The following is a 22,254-nucleotide window of genomic DNA, read 5'->3' on the forward strand; positions in this document are numbered from 1 at the left end:
AGCGAAGGATGACTGTATTGACTTGTTAAGGACATTTATATATATTTATATCAATTACCTTTGCCGTTTGCCTCACAGCTAGGAAACCCGGGTTCAATTCCACCCTCGGCCATCTCTGTGTGGAGTTTGCATGTTCTCCCCGTGCATGCGTGGGTTTTTTTCCGGGTACTCCGGTTTCCTCCCACATTCCAAAAACATGCTAGGTTAATTAGCGACTCCAAATTGTCCATAGATATGAATGTGAGTGTGAATGGTTGTTTGTCTATATGTGCCCTGTGATTGGCTGGCCACCAATCCAGGGTGTACCCCACCTCTCGCCCAAAGACGGCTGGGATAGGCTCCATATATTATGAATTAATTTATAGTCAAACACAGCGCAGACCTCCGCTAATGTTAGCATGCTAAAGCTTAGCATTATGGTGCTAAGTGTTTTTATCGTAAATGGCTAAAAGTGCCACATTGATAATGTTAGCATACTAAAAATGCTAACATGAGCATGACAACACCTAGCATAAGAGATGTATTTATGTTTGCCTACCAATGCTAAAAAATAGCCAAATGAACTAAAATAAGAAAAGCACAACAAGAAAAGCATTCAAAACCATTGCGATGATATGTAGTACTTTACACTGGTCACTAGGTGTCAGTAGTGCTCCCGTAATATTCGGTAAGACGCACAAATGCAATATTTTATCAGGCTTGGATTGCAGAGTTGCAAGCACAATAATCTTAAATTAAACTATAGATACCATTCATACCAACACGCACGAGCATGAGTCTTATGTCTTAAATGGCTTACTCACTATTATTATGTCCACTATATTGGGTAATATAAATGTAAAGGTGGCTATAGGGATGTTATTTAATTTCTGGAGGGCTCTAATGTTTGAAAAAACACATTTTGAAGGTTCTGAACTGTTTTTTTACGCTCTAATTATGAAAATATCCATCCATCTATTTTCTATGCCGCTTATCCTCACTTGGGCTGACGGGGTATGCTGGAGCCTATCCCAGCTGATTTCGGGCGAGAGGCGGGATACACCCTGGATTGATTTCCTAATGACAGCAAAAGTCTTATAATTAGCCCATTTCTGTCAAAAACAATCACATTTAAATGCAAGTCGTCAAGCAGATTCCTGTTTTATTTCTAGCAAATTCATGGCCCATTTTTATAGACCCACGGGGTGACCTTAATTTCACAATCACTCCCCATTTGCAGTTTGGAGATAAATATAAATCCCCAGAAAACATTTAGAGATACTCCGCAAACCCAATTACTACAGTAAAAACTCCATTAGTTTAATAACACATTCCCAATGACCTTGGCCCTGTTGCAGAGATCAGAAAGAAATAGACGTGAATGTATATTTCACGCCATCTTACCCAAACGTTATTTTCCATGTTTTATGGACACTGTGCCTCCGCTGTCTATTTATTGGATAAATAATGCCATTGTGTCGTTGGTATTTCAAAATAATCACTCGGATTAGATTTTGATCCAAGATGCAGAGGTTGCTGTTTTTTGTTTTTTGTTTTTTTTTGCTAGGGGGACATTTCCAATATTACCTACATGGAAATTGAAGCAATAAAACACATCAATATGCTAATACTTGGAGAAGCTTTGCGGATGAGATAAAAGACGTGATAAAGAAGCTCCTAGATTCTTTGTAGTTGTTTTTTTTATTTATTTTTTTTACTCCGAGGCTTACATGTGAAAACAAGCAGAACATTCAATTTTGTGTTTAATCTTCAATAATGCATAATGACAGGTTTGCTTTATTTATGCTGCTGCTCATGTTGGGGTTCAACACAGGGTTATTTGTCTTAGAGTGTATAATAACTACTATCAGAGGATGTTGATGGCTATTTCTTCCAATAATGGTATAGATGAAACATGTCTGTGTAATGACTGACATGTTGACACACCCAATGACTGCATTCGGGGCGGGATTTAAACAGAAATGCGAGCCACAGCACTGCGGAAGAATGCAGTGCCTGTTAAGTTTTTTTTTTTTCAACATAACATTTGAGACGCAAATCGGTCATATCATATTTATAAAACTTGTTTTGTATGTCAACATGCTGTATTATTGTTAACTTGATTGCTGTTTTTATTCGTCAAAAAAAAAAAAACAAGAAAATACAAGTGATATATTGTATTCTGGTCACTAGGTGGCAGTAATGACACAAAACACACCTTATATTACATTCCTCACTGACATGATGGAGTGAAAAAAAGTTATACTCCCATTCCATGTGGAAGTGGTAATTATTTGGCTTCTTGAGTTTAGCATAGCGCCATAAAAGTTGCACAATGTATACCAAGCAATGACTATAGGACTCTAATAGAGTTTAAAAAACGTATTTAAGACGTCCTAAACAGGTTTGTTATGCTGTAACTACCAAAATATTCCATTTATGACACCCTTCCAGTTGTTTTTGTTTGTTTGTGTGTCCATTTGTTAGCTAACCAGGACTTCTTGGACAACATGGCAGTACCGTTTTTTTTATTATTCACATTATTCTGAAGCAAGAGGAGCGGTTATCTCATGACTCGAACTGAAGGTGTGAAAAAAAAACACCATTTCAGGATGTACTTTTTTTCATTTGTATATCTTGTTAGCTTGCAGGCTACTTCCTAATACAGGAGGAAATCTTGCTTGTTTGTTGTTTGTTAGCATTCTACTTCCTGGATCATGGATGACAGCACAAGACAATAGCACCGTGCCATTTTTTTTTTGCACCATTTTAACCATTCAAACTTTTTTTTCCTTGAGTTAACATTTAACAGTGAGTTCCAAATCTCTTTTGTAGCGTTGTCACTCTCACCCTCCATCAAAGCTTTATTTTTGTTTTTATACTGAAGAGGGTGCTGCTGTTACAAGTAGAGTTGCGCTTTGCTAACTCCATCCGCCTGAACGCGGCACAGCGTGGAACTCTTCATGATCTCGCCCTTCCCCCAGTCGCTTTCTTTGGCGGCCTGCATTTCATACTTTGCACACACTATGGATGTAATTACGTGTATATTTTCCGGGAAGGGGGATGCTATCCTTCATGTGACGAGAAGCAATGAGATCACGGATTTTTCTTTATTTTTATTAGATCTAACGATGAAACCATGCATAAGAATAATGCATGCATTCGGAAAAACAATCACTTCTTTCAAAATGTCACCGGGGGGATGAAGCGAGTATCTCACGTCCGATGTATGCACATGAGAAGACGGTATTACATTTACATGTACGAATATCATGGCCGGCTAAATGCATGCAGTAGGTATTATGTGGCTAAAATGAAATGCATATATGTACAACCATCATTCCGGGCGTATTCCGCTATTGCACTTGAAAGCCTCCGAGAACAGGGATCGTCCTCCTCCGTCAATCAATATGGAAACGATCGCTTTGCTCAGCTTTCACGGGCAAAGAAAAACCACGGGGGAAATGAATGTATAAAGAGGAAGATGGAGTGGGGAGGAAGAAAAAAAATCTCTCATTCATGAATTAATTTTGACCGTATCTTCTCTGCGCCTGAGTGGCTCATATCTCTGCCTAATGTGCTTCCATGCAGATAAGCCTCCATCAAAATGATAAAAAAAAAAAAGGACATGAGAAGATCCGTTAAAAGACGGCGAAGGTGTAAGGCGCACTAAATCATCTTACTGGAGTCGAGAAATAATGCTTTCATGGGGAATTCGGGCTCTGTCAGGTTAAAAAGTGGATGTAAGTCTGTGCTAGATTGAGCATCGCTCCCTTGCTTGATTGCTGTTTTTTTTTAAATTAGTTCATCACTGTTTCTTGGTTGACTATGGCCTATTCATTTTTAAGGGTCGCGGGGGTGCTGGAGCCTATCCCAGCTGTCTTCACGCGAGAGGCCCGCCAGCCAATCACAGGGCACATATAGACAAACAACCATTCACACTCCCATTCATACCTATGGACAATTTGGAGTCAAATGTGGGAGGAAGACGGAGTACCTGGAGAAAACCCACGCATGCACGGGGAGAACATGCAAATTCCACACAGAGATGGCCGAGAGTGGAATTGAACTGCGGTCTCCTAGCTGTGAGGCCTACGCGCTAACCACTCTGGACTATGGCCTATTATTCATCAAAAAAAATGTGGAAAGACAAGTCATATGTGGGGGCGACACGGCGGGCTAGTGGTTAGCGCACAGACCTCACAGCTAGGAGACCAGGGTTCAATTCCACCCTCGGCCATCTCTGTGTGGAGTTAGCATGTTCTCCCCGTGCATGCGTGGGTTTTCTCCGGGTACTCCGGTTTCCTCCCACATTCCAAAAACATGCTAGGTTAATTAGCGACTCCAAATTGTCCATAGGTATGAATGTGAGTGTGAATGGTTGTTTGTCTATATGTGCCCTGTGATTGGCTGGCAACCAGTCCAGGGTGTACCCCGCCTCTTGCCCAAAAACAGCTGGGATAGGCTTCAGCACTCCCGGCGACCCTCGTGAGGAAAAAGCAGTAGAAAATGAATGAATGAAAAGTCATATGTGGACTGCATGGGAGTGGTTAGAGCGCAGGCCTCACAGCTACGAGATCTGAGTTCAATCCCACCCTCAGAGTTTGCATGTTCTCCCGGTGCATGCGTGGGTTTTCTCCAGGTACTCTGGTTTCCTCCCACATTCTCCCAAATTGTCCATAGGTATGAATGTGAGTGTGAATGGTTGTTTGTCTATATGTGCCCTGTGATTGGCTGGCGACCAGTCCAGGGTTTACCCCGCCTCTTGCCTGAAGACAACTGGGATAGGCTCCAGCACCCCCACCACCCTCGTGAGCTTAAGCGGTTGCAAATGAATGAATGAAAGTCATATGTAGTATTTTGGTCAGTAGGCCTGTGTAATGTTGTAATCTTTACATTTTATGAAGTAAAAGGAGACCAATTGTAGTTAGACTGGTGTAGTTTTGGATCACAGTCCTACAGTACTTGGACTTACCACTGAAAGTTTTGGATAATGAGGTTTGTGCAGCCCTGAAAAAGGTTTGGGATGGTTCAAAATGCTCTGTCTCAAAAGGCGTGGCAAAACTGCCCCCTTTGTGACGTCACAGAGGAGCGGATTTTCTTATATGGGCGTGCCTGTAAGCCACATAAGCTCTCTGCCCTCTCCCAAGATCTGCTCCTCTGTTTACTTGCTAGCAAATGGCTCGTATGGCAACTTAGTTGGGTCTCACCGCCGCTCACCGTCATTGTACACAGTCTAAACTCTCCTGTGTTCAACCACATGATAAATTGCTGCAAATTGCACCTTCGGAAAAAAAAATGTAGTGATTAAATAGCAACCGCTGCATGGCCGTGGAAGCATACAAAAAGTGTCTTCTTCCACTCAGCACCCCAGTCATGGCCGATTTGCCATGTGAAAGTGTAATTCCTTTTTGTGAATTACCACTCGTCGACCTTTGGCGGCATTACAAAAGGGCACTTTCACGCATAAATTCTCCACGGAGCGTTCGTCTGGCTGCTTTATCACCGACTGAATGGAAGCGGAATCACCCTGGGTGTTTCGTTGGAGTCCATATAAGCTGTAAAAGATGCACTTTTGTTCCAAATGTGTTGACTAATGATGTCATTTAGGCTGTTTTATGCAAATATTCAATTCACTTCTATCAGAAATGGCCTTTTTGGTTCATTCCTTGAGCATTTTGGCAAATACTACTCATACTGACGACGATAATAATTATAATGAGTGCCTTTTACACTAGTGGCTACCAAGGTCCCAATTTACTGCATTGGAACGCGACGGTAGAATCCACTTCCAGGAAGTTGAGCTGGTCACCGGCTTGAACGGCAGTGAGGTGAACATTTAATTGGCGCCATTTATTGGCTTCATCTGCAGCAGCAGTAATGCTCATACAGTTGTTTCCCCTGCAGCTGCAGTAGGCGTCAAGCTGCCATATTTGTATTGGACTCTGGTTTATGGTTCAATCCGTTACACAGGCTGTTGTAAAACTTGTCGGCACATAATGCATGCACCGTACATTGTATGATTACTCTATGAAATACCAATGGAAGTTGAACTGTTACCAGATTTCCTCAAATCGTACTAGCTTCCACTCTAACACCCCCATTTTTTTCCACTGTGTCTTTATTGGCTTAGTGATATGTGATATGTAGGATTCTGGTCCCACAAAACATTGAGACATTACCTTACGTTACTTTACCGTAACACTGCATGAAGTCATGAAGTCAGCCATGGCATGTCCAACATGATCGAGTGAGAAAAGATAAGATAAGATAAAATATGCCTTTATTCGTCTCTCAGTGGGGAAATTTGCATTGCACAGCAGCAAGAAAACAGAATCATTTAAGCAGTACAAAATACACAAAATTAAAAAAAAAGGTTCTCCTCCCATTAGATGTGGAAGTGGTAAATTTCATAAATTCCAGGCTAACTGTACTAACTTGTTATCTTGCTAGCTAGTGGCCATTTTGAGCCCCATGCGGCAGTTGTTGCACAATGTGGTGTAAATATGAATAATAGGAATGTAAAGGTGACTATAGGGGTGTTATTTCATGTCTACAAGGCTCTAATAATGTTAAAAACCTCATAATTGGATATGGCAAAAAATATTTTATCGCAGTCAGGTCTGGGAGCAGTACATTGAAAGAAGGAAAAACATTATGCGGGAGTAGGGGTAGGTGACTTCCAGTCAGATGTCTGAAAGTTTGGGAACCGCTGGTCTAGAACTCTCTGCAGTTGAGTAGATAAACGTCTACAATGAGAAAATTTGTTAAATGTGAAATTTGTGATCATTATAATAGATATCCTGAGACAAAAGTGAAGCTGTATGCTTTAAATAATTATACATAAAATTGACCTCTGACCCCTCTCGAGCCACCCTCCACACTCAGTCATTGTCTGAAGTGACACACCATTTGTGTCTTCCACGCGACCGCTGACACCCAAATCCTCATCCATAGGTCCCATCAAATCCCAAAGCAATCATACGCACACACATGGTTGAACTAGAATGCAGTCTTGGTGTGTCCTCATAGTCGCTCTGGTCCGGCTTCTCATCCCAGCTTTCTGGACACCCAGAAGGAAAAAGCTTATTGGGTTCTCTCCCGGCCCGGGTTGTGACAATTCAATCGCTTCAGTGTCTCCTGACATGAATTATGGATGAATCTCTGAATGGGCTGTGGGATTTATGACTCTTCTGGCTCATGTTATAGGCTTTGGAAAGAAATCATGGTAATTCACAGGGCATTAGAAGCAGAGGGAAGCCTGCCGTTATTGACTTGATGCAAAATGACTGATTGATTGACCAGCTGTGCTTGCTTGCACCTTGACATGTGGTATGTTTTTTTTTTGTTTTTTTAACTCCGCGGGCCCACATAAGATTCCTACAGTACTTGGACTTACCACTGAAAGTTGACAGTTTATTTGATGTAATTGTAAACTCGCTGTGGGAATTTGAGTGTCTCTCTATTCCCTCTCCCATTGTCCTCTGCGTCCTGATTGGCTGTAAACCATTGTACAGTAAAGTCTTGTTATATCGATATCGGTTATAACGAATTGCTACTTACGATACTATTTTCATTTCCCGGCAAATTTCTAGTCTTTTATGATATAATTAGTTCCGTTAGTACGATACCCGGTTATTATGATAATCCGGTTACTACGATGCCCTTTTCATCTCCCGCCAGCCAATTTGGTCTGCTTATATCGATACAAAAGCAGCTTAAATCAATCTTTGCTTAAGGATTTCAATACCAAAAAAGAACACGGCGAACGGCTGCTTCCAGTCAACTTTATTTTTCACACTTCCACCACCAGAGCACAGCACACACACCGATTCCCGCACTTCCTGGTTCACAGGTCATGCTCAACCCGCCCCACATAGCTGGCCAAACACATGGTGAAAGTGTGAAAAATAAAGTTGACTGGAAGCAGCCGTTCGCCGTGTTCTTTTTTGGTATTGAAATCCTTAAGCAAAGATTGATTTAAGCTGCTCGACATTGTTCTATACTATAGAACAATGTCGAGTGCATTATTGCCCACTTTTAATGCAGTTCGGCGCAGGATCGGATATATGGATAGTCCGGTTATATCGGTATTTTTTCCGACTCCCGAGAATATCGATATAACGAGACTTTACTGTATTTTCATCGTGCTGCCCAACTAGTTTGCTAGCTTGCAATCTTTGTATGTTTGTAAGTTTCTCCCTGACAAAACCCACACTGTCGTTGAAGCGTTGAAGCGTTAGGAGAATCCTAACCTTCACACAAAAATGTTGGCCTTCTTGACATGCTGAGGGAATGTACAAGTTACGCAGCTAATATATAAATGACCTTCACTTCAGTACTACAGCAATATGTTTTAACAAGGATACAAAAACGCTACAGTACAGCGGAAAGGCACGGTCAGTGAGGTGAAATTTGTGTGATTCGCGTCATAATTTGTTGAAACCTGAAACTTTTTGAGTGTTTAAACAAGAGTGAAATATGGGAAAATGTTGATGCCTGTCTGAGAAAAGTGTATAAAGTGTATGGTGATGGGTTATGCAGCCTTAAAACATATATTATACTTGTAACCCTGCAATAAACGAGGGGACACTGTAATAACAAAAATAATAATACTACAGCTCACTGCTTTTATCTTGTCTTTATTAAATAAATATTGAATTAATGAAGTAAATACTGTATATGAGAGCTGCTTCTAACGGCAGCTTCATAAAGTATGCTCTAAACCTGATTACTACCCATGCAAAATACTAAATATTACATCCATAAACGGAAATATTTGCAAGAATGAATTACTGAAATGGACACTTTAATTTAAATATACGGTTTTTATTTTAAAACGCCCGTTTCCCTGTCTTTAAGCCAAACAGGAAGCGCGTACTCTTGTTGTGAAAGACACGACCGGAAGTGTCGTGTGTTTCCGATTACTGTACTTTGAAAGCGCTCCAGTCAGTCTTCGGCTGTCAGAGTGAAAGTTGTTCTCCAAGGTGGAGGATAGAGAGAGAGAGAGAGAGAGCAGCAACAGTAAACGGAGCTTATTTCTTACTTTCGTTTTCTCCGGGAGCGATGAGGCGGAAGGAGAAAAGGCTTTTGCAGTTCGCCGGGGTTCTCATCGCGGCTCTGCTTTTCCTGCCAAACGTGGGGTTGTGGTCTTTGTACCGGTACCGAGTCTTCGACAGCACGCCTGCCACTGTGGACGGACCGTGGGGCATGCAGCAGATCCAGGTGGGGGGGGCATGCTCCGGTTGTTTACTATCGTCTTGTAATAGTTTTCCCAGCAAGGCTTTAAACATGTAGTAGCTATTCAGAACCATGGAGAGCGCCCATACTCGACAATAGAACATGTTTTAGACACCAAACTCAGCAGCCACATTATTAGGTACACTTTAATGTCATCCATTACTTTCTAAACGTAACAATGCTCCTTTTTTCTTATTGGCAAACAACATTTTAACTAATATGGTTGTAGATTATCCTAATATTTTGATTAACCACACAAGAGTGAAAATATTAGAAAAAGCTGTGAGCATGGTGCAATAATAAAGATATTTGTCATTTACTACATCTCCTACAACTTGCTAGTTTATTAGTGTAGTTATTGACCGTTAGCGTATATATTTGCACGCTCACCAACCTATTGTTTAATCAATGCCTCTCATACAATGCATGTTCATATTCATGGCTTAATTATAGATAAGACCTCCTACCCTCAACCCTTAGAGTGGCAAAAATGGAGCAAATATGTGCAGGAATCTGTCCCTAATAACCTTTTTAACAGACGAGATCCAATTTTATGAGAGAGAGAGAGAAAAAAAAATCAGTTGAGACGTGTGGTGGCACCAATTTCATTAACTTCCAGAGAAAAGAACATTTATTTTCCATCCATCCATAGATTGCTTCTTACATCCCTTGTGATTTTTTTTTTATAATGGAACTAATTACTTGATATGCCATCACAGCAGAATTGATCCATTTATCAATTCTGCTATTCACAAATGAGCTCCATTTTGTGTTTTTTAAATTAAGTTAAATTAAATATGGGCTTTAAAAAAAAGGATTTGGCACAATGAGCAGTGGAGAAAGTTTTTTAAAGTATAATCCTCATAGATTTTACTTTCTTCTATGACTATTTGTCTTCCTGCTTAGCTTAACGGGGAGTTTGCAGTATGTATAATGAGATGTGTCTTGTTTCATCAATGCATTTGGTTCAAATGAACATATTGAATGTTGCAATTTGTTAGTAGCTAAACTCTGCCAAATCCCCATCATGAACTGACAGCAAACACAACTCATGCGTGCGTGTGTGTGTGTTACGTTGGCTGTGGCTCGGAGCAGAAGAGGTGGGATATAAGATAAGATTGGAAACTTAGCGCCCCAGTATGCTACTACCCCGATCCCAAGGCATTCCCAGGCCAGTTGCGAGACATCCAACGGGTTCTAGGTCTACCCTGAGGTCACCTATCATACCTTGGACACCTTTCCCAGGGAGGCATCAGGAAGGCATCTGGATCAGATGCCCAAGCCACTTCATCTGGTTTCTTCCGGATGACAGTGCTTCTCAGTTTATCTCCCAAGCGAGATCCCAACCACCTTATGGAGGAAACACATTCCGGGTGTTTGTACCCACGATTTTGTCCAATTCTCATGTCATGTAGTGTAGGAAGTTGGATCGACCTGAAAATTGAGAGCTTTGCCTTTTGACTCAGTTGTCTCTTCACCACAATGCACCGATATAGAGTCCGCATCACCGCAGACGCCGTTCCATCCTTCCCTCATTCCATCACTTGTATACATAATTGTACAACTTTAGGGACGTTTGACTTTAGAGTTCCTCCGTAGGTGTATTTTTGGATAAATTCTTTCTAAAGTCTTTGAGGTGCAAGTTAGTCCATGTAGAGCAGGGGTCTCAAACACGCGGTCCGCGGGCCAAATGTGGCCCGCAGGACACTAGTTTGAGGCCCCCGCAATGTTAGTGCGGCCCGCGCAAGTTTGATATGGATGCTGTATGGTATCATGTACCCAGAAAAAATTATTACGTTTGATTAATGTTCATGTTAAAGGTTAAATAACTGTATCCTCCCTATCCGTGTGGAAGTGGTAAGTTTTTGGCTATTTAAGTTTAAAGGAAATAACTTGAAGGCTACCGTTTAGGTCGCTAGCTCTCTAGTTTGCGAGTTAGCATGTGTCTCAAGACCCTGCAGTTGCGCAATATGTTGTAAATAAAAAGAGTATAAATGTGACTATAGTCGTGTTTTGTCATGTCTACAGGGCTCTAATAATGCTTTGTTCATTTTAATCTGAAAAAAATAATTTGTCTACCCACCAACTATATGTGGTTTCTTAAGTTTTTATTATTATTATTATATTTATTTATTACTGATTGATTGATTTTCTTTATTCTTGATCTTATTTTGTGTAGAAAAATAAAAATGAAGATATTTGAGAACAGTGGAATGTTTTATCAGAGCTTTTATTGTAGAAAATCGGAACCAAAGCAAAGTTTATTCATTTTTCTGTTTTTAATAAATGCGTTTTTTTTTTTTTTTGAAAACCTGATGCAGCCCAGCCTCGCCCAGACCCTAGCTCCGGTGGCCCCCAGGTAAATTGAGTTTGAGACCCCTGATGTAGAGTATCCAAAGGGCGGGGCAGTGACGCCAAAGTACCCTTACTATCATTTTTATTGTGCTGCGGAGACTTTAATACTATTTTTGGAGAAAAAAAAATCCATCCAAATTCATATAAACGAGGACACTACTGAAGGAACCTCCACCACACCCCCCCCCCCCCCCCCCTGACGACAAAGTATATGAATGTCGTTCCACTACATTTCATCTTGCGTATCTGCGTCTCGTCGTATTTAATCCCCTCTGATCTCACTCGGCTGTTTTTTTTTCTTCCGTTCCCGCGCAGTGACATCTCCGAGCGAAGCAGACAGAAACCAACAAGGAGAAGAAAATGTACGCTACAAACGTCTCTAACAAGACTTATGTGGGAAAAGGCTGAATGGGATTAGTGTATTGATTTTTTTTTTTTTTAAGCTACTCCACTGAAGCCTTACCAGCCTGCTGGGATCAGACCAACGTAAAGCGTAGACGTCTTGTTCCTTTCTTTCGTCTAATTTGTCTGTTACAGTTTAAAATCATAAAGCACGATAAAAATTACGATACTGTATCACAGTTGATTATTGTATTTTATTGTGTTGTACAATTTTCAGTATTTTGTAAAACTCAGTTTCCGCGTCACCAAAGTATTACATTGATATTTTACAATAAAATGAACATAATTTAGAGTTAAAGAGTGTATCTAGCTACACCATTTCCATCTACATATACAGTAATCCCTCGTTTATCACTTTATAATTGGTTCCAGACCCAACTGTGATCCCTTACCTTTCATTCATTTATTTATTTTCTACCGCTTATCCTCACGAGGGTTGCGGGGGGTGCTGGAGCCTATCCTAGCTGTGTTCGTGCGAGAGGCAGTGGGGTACAACCTGGACTGGTCGCCAGCCAATCACAAGGCACATATAGTCAAACAACCATTCACACTCACATGTTTTAACCTAGCATGTTTTTGGAATGTGGGAGGAAAACGGAGAAAACCTACGCATGCAAACTTCACACAGAGATGGCCGAGGGCAGAATTGAACTCGGGTCTCCTAGCTGTGAGGCCTGCGTGCTAACCACTTGACCACCGTGCAGCCTATATAAAGCCTACCCGGAGAAAACCCACGTATGCACGGGGAGAACATGCAAACTCCACACAGAGATGGCCGAGGGTGGAATCGAACTCGGGTCTCCTGCGCAATAACCACTCGACCATTGTGCAGCCCTGATCCCTTACCTATAAATCAAATATTTTCATAGTTACCGCATAGAAAACCTGTTTATGTTTCTATATTCAGACATGAAATAACACCCATATAGTCACCTTATCGGCGGCACGGCGGTCGAATGGTTAGCGCACAGATCTCACAGCTAGGAGACTAGGGTTCAATTCCACCCTCGGCCATCTCTGTGTGGCGTTTGCATGTTCTCCCCGTGCATGCGTGGGTTTTCTCCGGGTACTCCGGTTTCCTCCCACATTCCAAAAACATGCTATCCAAAATTGTCCATAGGGTGTAGTGTGTGTAGTGTCCAGGGTGTACCCCGCCTCTTGCCCGAAGACAGCTGGGATAGGCTCCAGCACTCCTGCGACTCTCGTGAGGAAAAGCGGTAGAAAATGAATGAATGAATGAATAGTCACCTTATCACTCATATCACTTAATATAGTAGACTTAATAATAGAAAATATGGCGTCTTAGATATAGAGTGCCACACGCATTGACTGTACTTCCTGTGGTGGCTATTCCCTAATCGCTGTAACGTTCCCGACACTTAGTGACCAGTGTCATTGGCTTTATTAACAAGCATAGAACACATACATATCTCATGGCTGTATTTCAGAAAATATGATGTTATAATAGGATGAAGTTTTCAGCATTGATTGATTCGTGTGTGTGTGTGTGAGAGTGGCCGAAGGTGAGGCATCAGAGGTGTGAGGTGGGCGAGGTAATTGCATCTCTGGGGGTCATCATGGATCTAGCAGCAAGATGAGGAAGTGTAGTGATGTTGGCGGCGGGGTGGGGGAGCGGAACAAAAGAGCGACTGCTATCTCTCAGTAGGTGGTCAGAGAGGCTGAAAAACGAGGAAGTATTGAACCGCTGGTGTATGATTCCGCCTCCTCCTGGGCTTATCAGGCTTACAGTGGGGGGATTTTGTTCCATCCCGAACAAATGGCTTTGTTTGCTCCGCCTCTTTGTTCATCACAACAGATGTGAGGGAGAGTAGACAGAGCGGCGTCGATGCTTCGGGGGGCCCAGCAGTACAGGAAGTCTTTGATGTGACACAAATTTGTTTTTTTTTTTTTTTTATGGAATCAAATGGGAACAAGGGCGGTGCAGTAGAACAGTAGGTTTCCTGGATTAGTTTGTATGCTATCTTATTAAACTTTGATGTATTATTGGGTTTCCCGTCATCTAACATTTATTTCTGCAATATTAGTCGCATTTAATTCAAATTTCGTAGGTTTAGAACACTACTCCGGATCTCGATAAGAGCCAAAAATGGTATTCACCTCGCTCTCGATGTGCCTGGTGGCCGAGCTCCTCGCCCTATCTCGGAGCTCCCGTTACAGGACACAAATGGTGCCTCTTTGTTTAATTTTGATAAAGTTATGACAGTCACCCGGATTACATGTAGCTTGTTATGAATATACAAAAAATCAGGAGTCATATTACAATAATTAAGTGAAAATATGAAGAGGAAAAGTTTGTAATTTATGGAGAAAAAAGTCATAATTTTACAAGAATAAAATCATAATATTAAAAGGAAAAACAAATGTCATTTCGGTAGCATAAAGTTGAAATATAAAAAAAAATATTATGACAAACAAGTAAAACAAATGTTGTAATTTTTTGGAAGATTAGGATGGGAAAAATTTATATCAAAATATGGAAATAATGTCACAAGAAAATGCAAGAAGAAAGTTGAAATAGTTGGAAAATTAAACCAAAAACATTAAGTAGAAATAAAAAAAAAATCAGTTTTAATTCTGTGAGAATAAAGTCAAAATATAAAAAGAAAAAAAGCCGCAATTTGACTACAAGAAACTTGAAAATAAAAATAAATAAATAAATAAAAAATGTAAGTTGAAATATTAAGATATTACACGCCACATTGTAAAAATATAATGTGAAAAGAAAAAAACAACAGCAAAAAAATCAGCAGCAATCATAAAGTGACAATATTAAGAGAAAAAGGTCACAATTTAAGGAGAAAATTTAGCATGGTTAGCATGGAGGTTGGGGAACTCTGGGTTCGATTCTCTGTTTTGACCATCTCTGTGTGGAGTTTGCATGTTCTCCCCGTGCATGTGTGGGTTTTCTCCGGGTACTCCGGTTTCCTCCCACATTCCAAAAACATGCTAGGTTAATTAGCGACTCCAAATTGTCCATAGGTATGAATGTGAGTGTGAATGGTTGTTTGTCTATATGTGCCCTGTGATTGGCTGGCTGGCGACCAGTCCAGGGTGTACCCCGCCTCTCGCATGAAGACAGCTGGGATAGGCTCCAGCACCTTGAGTTATTTTTGCTTTCATGCTTTCAAACAGAGCTGATAAAAACTCTCCGACGTGAGCTTTTACAGCGTGATCCCCATCTTGTCTTCACTCGAATGCTGATGGACGTTTGATTGTAACACTGTGAAGCCTCTTTCTGGTAAAAAAAAACAAAAACATTGTATTTATTTTCTTCCTTTAAGAGGAGGCTGATGATGTGTTCCACAAGGCGCTGAGTGGTGTAGAACTTATTCCTTCCCGCCGTGCTGGCTGTATTGTATCTTTTTTTTTCAAGTGCCAAAGAGGCCGAGTGAGGGTCTGGCAACCCTTGTGCACTTTATTTAGCAAGGTCGCAGCAGGAGAGAAAGCGTGAGACTGAAAAGAAAAGATGCGGCGCTTTGATAAAAGCTGCTCTCTCATGTGCTTTTTGGTTGAAATGAAGACAGACCTTGGAATTTTCATCATACGCTTCTTCCAGCTGCCAAATAGGACAGCTGCCTCATCATTCTGAATGATTGTTTTTTTGATTAAAAGGGAGAGAAAAAAAAAATTGAAGGTAGGAACCATAGAGCCAAAGCCATTTCCTTGCCTGTTTCGGGTAAACGCTGCAGGACATGGTGTTGCTTTTCAAAGGAAAATATGAACTGGCAACTATAATACCTGTTAAATATCCTGTAACACAGAATATCATAGCAAAGCTCAATACATTACAAAAAAGAATGAATATTTTTATAACCGTTGGCTATACTACACAATGCAACATAAAGTTTGTTTGACAGTCCATCGGCTTAAAAAAGGTTATTCACTGAGGATTAGTTGTAGCCGCTTGTGCCCTGGTGTGATGCTGAATGGGAGAGAAATCTAAATTGAATTGAAGTCAGTTGCAGTCAAATGAAAAGGCTTCCTCAAACGGATGTCCCAGATTAATGTGTCCGCCTTCATTTCCTGCACATTAGCACCAAGCGACTTTGGCATTTTTTTTTTTTTTCTTTTTTGGCGTGGATTTTTGGATGTGTGTGTCCTGTGTGTGTGTGTGCCAGTTTCACCCCTCCACTATGTTCCGCATCAGTTTCTCAGGCAAATATGATATATTTTTCCTCTGCCTACGTGCCGGGTCTTTAAACACACCTCAGCAAAGTTAAACAACTTTTTAAAAAAAGTGACATGCTCTCTTAATCATCGACAACCGAGTGACTTCGGCAAACAAATCAGTCGTAACCGACCGCATCGATGTCGACAATTAGCTGATGAGGAGACAGAGGCCGAAGGGCCCGCATCGATTGACGTGTGCCACCCCCCCCCCCCCTCGACATTTAATTAAACCTAAAACGTCGACTGTGTCAATGCTTCTCCCCCGCAGGGGCTGAACCAGATGAGGAAGGTCACTCAGGTGGGGCAAGATGGCGTTCGAAGGACAGACTGGCATGACTACGACGCAATAAGGAAGGACGCAGCGCGTGTCGGTGAGGAACTTGACTTTATTCATTCAGTCATTCGTTTTCGACCGCTTATCCTCACGAGGGTCGTGCTGGAGCCTATCCCAGCTGTCTTGGGGCGAGAGGCGGGGTACACCCTGGACTGGTCGCCAGCCAGCCAATCACAGGGCACATATAGACAAACAACCATTCACACTCACATTCATACCTATGGGCAATTTGGAGTCGCTAATTAACCTAGCATGTTTTTTGGAATGTGGGAAGAAACCGGAGTACGCGGAGAAAACCCAAGCATGCAAACTTCACACAGACATGGCCGAGGGCAGAATTGAACTCGGGTCTCCTAGCTGTGAGGCCTGCGTGCTAACCACTTGGTCACCGTGCAGCCTAAATTAGTAGTAGTGTATTGCATTTTCAAGATTCCATTGTACATCCATCCATTTTTTATGCCGCTTATCCTCACTAGGGTCATGGGTATGCCGGAGCCTATCCCAGCTGTCTTTCAGGCAAGAGGCGGGGTACACCCTGGACTGGTCGCCAGCCAGCCAATCACAGGGCACATATAGACAAACAACCATTCACACTCACATTCATACCTATGGACAATTTGGAGTCGCTAATTAACCTAGCATGTTTTTGGAATGTGGGAGGAAACCGGAGTACCCGGAAAAAAACCCACGCATGCACGGGGAGAACATGCAAACTCCACACAGAGATGGTTGGAATTGAGGTCTGCGCGCTAACCACACGACCGCCGTGCAGCCCGAACTTGACTTTATTTACTTCGTAATTACATTTTTATGGCTGAATTTCTCTGAATTTTCTGAACTCCTGTTTCCATTTGTGTCTTAAATGGCTTATTTACTTTTATTGTGTTTACTATATTGGGTAATACAAGTCTAAATGTGAATATAGGGGTGTTATGTCAAGTCTAGAGGGCTCTAATAATTTTAAACGCTGTAAATGTGTTTTATAGGTATTGCTGGAACTAGAAATAGAAGAAATACTACAGTATCATGAGAACACATGGTATGAGTCGGAGCACCATCACCAATAGGAGTTCATAATGTAATTAAAACCAGTTAATCCACCGCGAGCGTCCATTCTGCTTCTCATCTTATCCGGTAACACCACCTTTTGCCCTTTTTATTCTGTACTGAGCAGTCTTTGATTTGTTAATAAGGGATACTTAGCTGCCCAGTGAGCTGGTATCTCAATCCCATTGATTTGCATTAAATAGAACTTGTTCAAATGAGAATGTTGCGAGTGTAAAAAACCACTCTTGGTTTCATATATTTATGTATGAGGTTGAGAAACCTGGAAAGGATGGTAGCAATAACAAAAAAACGACCTTTGATTAGCCCTGAAAGCAATGCGATCCATCCATGCGGAGCAAAACTAAATTAGGATTAGTTCTCTGCAATGAGCTATTAAAACAAAGGCTTGCTTTCCATTGGAATTCAGTCAGATAGTTTCTGCTTAATAGAACAAAACGACCCGCGATTGTAATTTGATGAACTGCTCCGACTGTAGATCAGAGATGAGTGGCTCATGGAAAACTCTTGCTGTTTTTCCACAGGTAACGGCGAACAGGGTAAACCGTTTCTGATGTCCGATGCCCATCGGGTGGACCTGGCTTACAGGGAGAACGGCTTCAACATCTACGTTAGTGACCGCATCTCGCTCAACCGCTCGCTGCCGGACATACGCCACGCAAAGTAAGTTGATGTTTATTACAGTGGTACGGCGTCATCGAGAACTATTTTCATATTTCTCAACCATAATTACATAACTGTATTTTCAGGCATCAATACATTTACATTGTTGCACAAGGCTAAAAATGCATAATTAGGTATAAAAAAAAAACATACATAAGTCGCACTGGAGTATAAGTCACATTTTTTGCGGGTAATTTATTTTATAAACTACTTAACCAAAACAGACATTACATCCTCTTGGAAGGCAAGTTCTAGCAATAAAACAATAGAGTAAGATATGCTAACACAATGGTTATTCACACTTTTTACATTTATAAGTAGCAGGAACAGCCAACCTCTGAAAAAAAGTGTCACAGGGCAGGGCACATATAGACAAACAACCATTCACACTCACATTCATACCTATGGACAATTTGGAGTCGCTAATTAACCTAGCATGTTTTTGGAATGTGGGAGGAAACCGGAGTACCCGGAGAAAACCCACGCATGCACGGGGGAGAACATGCAAACTCCACACAGAGATGGCCGAGGGTGGAATTGAACCCTGGTCTCCTAGCTGTGAGGTCTGCGTGCTAACCACTCTTCCACCGTGCCGCCCCCAATTATAAAATTTAAAAATGAAAAAACAAACCTTAAACTGTATTATGGAAAGCAGGAAGTGAACAAATGTAACAGTTACTGATTGTAAAAGTACCAGATGGAGGGGTAGGATTTAATAAGCTTTGCTTCTTCCTACTCTCTTCCTAATTGTGAACTGATTATGTGATGCATTCAATTGTAATCTGATGCATGTTCAAATGAAATAATTAATAATAATATTACCATTACGTGTCCAGAGGAGAGATAGTGAATATATTGGTAGAAGGATGCTGCGTTTAGAGCTGCCAGGTAGGAAGCGTAGAGGAAGACCAAAGTGGATGTAGTAAAGGAAGTAGTTTGTGAAAGAGAGACAGATGCGGAAGACAGGGTTGGATAGAGGAGATTGATTTGCTGTGGCGACCTCTTAAGGGAAAAGCCGAAAGAAGAAGAAGAAGATGATCAGGAAAAAAAAAAAAAATCAGATACTGATATGGCATTTTTATGCTGATATCAGCATCAGATATCCCTAACATTTATTAACTTTGCTCCTGATGTACAACTATTACTTTCTTTGCTTTCGAAGAATCTGCACCCTCTGGTATACTCCATGTCCGTCCTAGAAATAACATTTTGACAAGCTTTCAATCTCCGTTTGTTCTTTTCCATGACAACAATCCTCCCTTGACTCTTCACCTTTTCCTGAAAAGCCGCTTTCAATGCATCCTTGATGGACTGTTATATACCTTGACCTTATGCACCCCTGGTCTCACTCTGCTGGTGCTCTGCATAAATTGCCAGATATTGTCACACACCTGTCTCCAACCTGCTCACGCCCCCCCCCCCCTTGCCCGCCCACTCCTTCCCCCAGACGTCACCCCTGCTTGATTGGCATATTGTCTCTGCGAGTGACATATTAGATTCCTGCACGCCGCCGTGGTTTAATTGAAGCGTACACATACTGAGTGTAAACACTTTCCCCCCCCTGTGGCGCTAGTCTGGATTCACCAGCAGGCCACCTGTCTATCACATCACGACCCCCCCCCAACCCCCTCCTCCCCCACCCAGCCTGGCATTCATATATGAATGGACAACAATGACTCTCATCACATGATTAGCTCCCCCTCGTCGTGTACAAGATGAGGGCTGTAACTCCTCAATGGGGGTGGCTGTGGAACAGCTGTATATAATCGCCGCAAATAATGACTTTACAGCTGTTGCAGGAGCACGTCACGGCCCGATGAGGCGTGTCTGAAGGTCGACATCTGCTGCTGCTGTGTTTGACCCACTTGGCCATTCCACCTTGACAACAAATAGAACTGATTCTATTTAACTGAAGCCCGTTGTTCCACACATAAAGATAATCGGGGCTGATTTGGTGTTTTTTAAATGTGTCATACCAGCTTTACCACACCACAGCCTGTAAAAGCCGGCATTTTTGGGATATTTTGTCACCTAGTGGTGAAGTGTGGGTGTTGCTGCTGTTGGATGGTGAATCCGTTACAATTAGGCTGCCAAATATATAAATGATAATGACTTAAAATTCTGGTGTACAAGTGTGTATTCTGCACTTCCTGCATCATGGAGAACCCGCAGAGTGGTGCATCGATACAGCAGCTTTTACCCGTGACTGCTGGTGGATTTGGCAGCAGTGCCGGAAGGTTCTCTGTCGGCGGCGGGTTTTGGTGGGAGGACATCACAGGCCTGATTTACCTCGCTCGAGGTGGGGTTCGCACAGGAGCGACAACGAAAAAGGGAGAGATTCTGTCAGTTGTGGTGTTGTTCAGTTCCGAGTGTGAAGAAGCCAACTTTAGTGGTTTCCGTTCCCAGGAGTATGATGAGGACAGCTGGTAGGCTATTCTTTAACTTTAGCCGTATTACATACACTGTTTAGGAAAAAGCATTCATTCATTCATTTTCACTCGACCGCCGTGCAGCCCAGTAATAAAATTATTTTTCATATTTAAAAAATTGAATAAAAATATGTAAACTAATAAAAATCAAAATACATCTAAATTAATATTTTAAATAATTTAAAAAATTATTATATATATAATGTCAGTGTTCTTTGTTTATTTATTTTTTGGCAATATTCATTAATTCATTCATTCATTTTCTACCGCTTATCCTCAAGAGGATCGCGGGGGTGCTGGAGCCTATCCCAGCTGTCTTCAGGCAAGAGGCGGGGTACACCCTGGACTGGTGGCCAGCCAATCACAGGGCACATATAGACAACCAACCATTCACACTCACATTCATACCTATGGACAATTTGGAGTCGCTAATTAACCTAGCATGTTTTTGGAATGTGGGAGGAAACCGGAGTACCCGGAGAAAACCCACGCATGCACGGGGAGAACATGCAAACTCCACACAGAGATGGCCGAGGGTGGAATTGAACTCGGGTCTCCTAGCTGTGAGGTCTGTGCACTAACCACTCAACCGCCGTGCAGCCTTGGAAAAAGCATATCTTAAAAAATAGTTCCATGTACTAAAATCATAGACTAGTGCGACCATCTTTTTTTTCACATTTTTTCACAGAGGCGCTCTACCATCTGGAAAATATGGTGGTAATAAACACCAAAATTATTTCAGTGATTTCCGCCTCATCACTCATGACTAAAAACTAAATTAACTCACTCGCTACCAATGATGTATTTTTCTGTTTTCTTTCAAATCAAATGCAACTGCACAATGGAAGAGCTCATGTTTGGTGCAGTTTTAAGAAGGGCAAATGATAACAATGTATTTTTCCCATCCAATAAAGCGATCCAAAAAAAAAACAACAGGCTCTTGCAACATACCGTATAGAATGTCTAGAATAATAGCACGGTACCATAAAATTGTCAGTGGTTTTTATCCCTCACTCACTGTCAGAGCTGAAGTCATTTTCCACCATGATGGCAAAGTGGTGTCTGATGTCAGCTGTCACACTCCAACATATCCAACGCAATCATCTGGCTAACTATCGTGCCATTTTGTTTTATCTGTCCGTCTAGCTGTAAACAGAAGCTGTACGCCGAGAAACTACCCAACACCAGCATCATCATCCCGTTCCATAACGAAGGCTGGTCATCTCTACTGAGGACGGTCCACAGCGTCCTCAACCGTTCTCCTCCGCAGCTCATCGCCGAAGTCATCCTGGTAGACGACTTCAGCGATAAAGGTACCCCGTTCACCACCACCATATTTGTATCATCTGCAGACATCTGGCTACGGTCTCAGGGTTAGTCCCGTGTTGATTAATCATTTCTGTCACAACCTCCCGTTTGATGGATGTGTGTACTTCTCGTTTCCATGGTAATGAGATGTTCCGCTGCCTCAGACTCCTTGAACGTGCATCATAAGCTAAAATTAAACCCTCCCGTCGAGAGGGATGCCTGCGACTGTACGTTGGAGGCTACGCCAGGAGATCAGACGTGCTTTGCTTGCTGTTTTCTGGTTGTACT

At 41.8% G+C, this 22,254-nt stretch overlaps 1 protein-coding gene across 3 annotated transcripts in view; it reads left to right on the forward strand.

The window, feature by feature from the left end:
• Positions 1–8,932: 8,932 nt before the first annotated feature.
• LOC131138211 (polypeptide N-acetylgalactosaminyltransferase 10-like) overlaps positions 8,933–22,254 on the forward strand; it is a 33,837-nt gene continuing 20,515 nt past the window's right edge. For all 3 annotated transcript variants that reach the window (XR_013625201.1, XR_013625200.1, XM_078787786.1), the window contains exons 1-4: positions 8,933–9,204; positions 16,436–16,538; positions 18,091–18,229; positions 21,805–21,971. Coding sequence is in view for 1 of the 3 variants with exons in the window: in XM_078787786.1 (XP_078643912.1) it covers positions 9,046–9,204; positions 16,436–16,538; positions 18,091–18,229; positions 21,805–21,971 (568 nt within the window). In the remaining 2 variants the exon portion in view is untranslated. The remainder of the gene's footprint in view (positions 9,205–16,435; positions 16,539–18,090; positions 18,230–21,804; positions 21,972–22,254) is intronic.

This window comes from Doryrhamphus excisus, linkage group LG21 (genome assembly GCF_037039965.1).
Source record: "Doryrhamphus excisus strain RoL-2023G ecotype Guam linkage group LG21, RoL_Dexc_Guam_v1.1, whole genome shotgun sequence".
NCBI classification, from domain to species: domain Eukaryota; kingdom Metazoa; phylum Chordata; class Actinopteri; order Syngnathiformes; family Syngnathidae; genus Doryrhamphus; species Doryrhamphus excisus.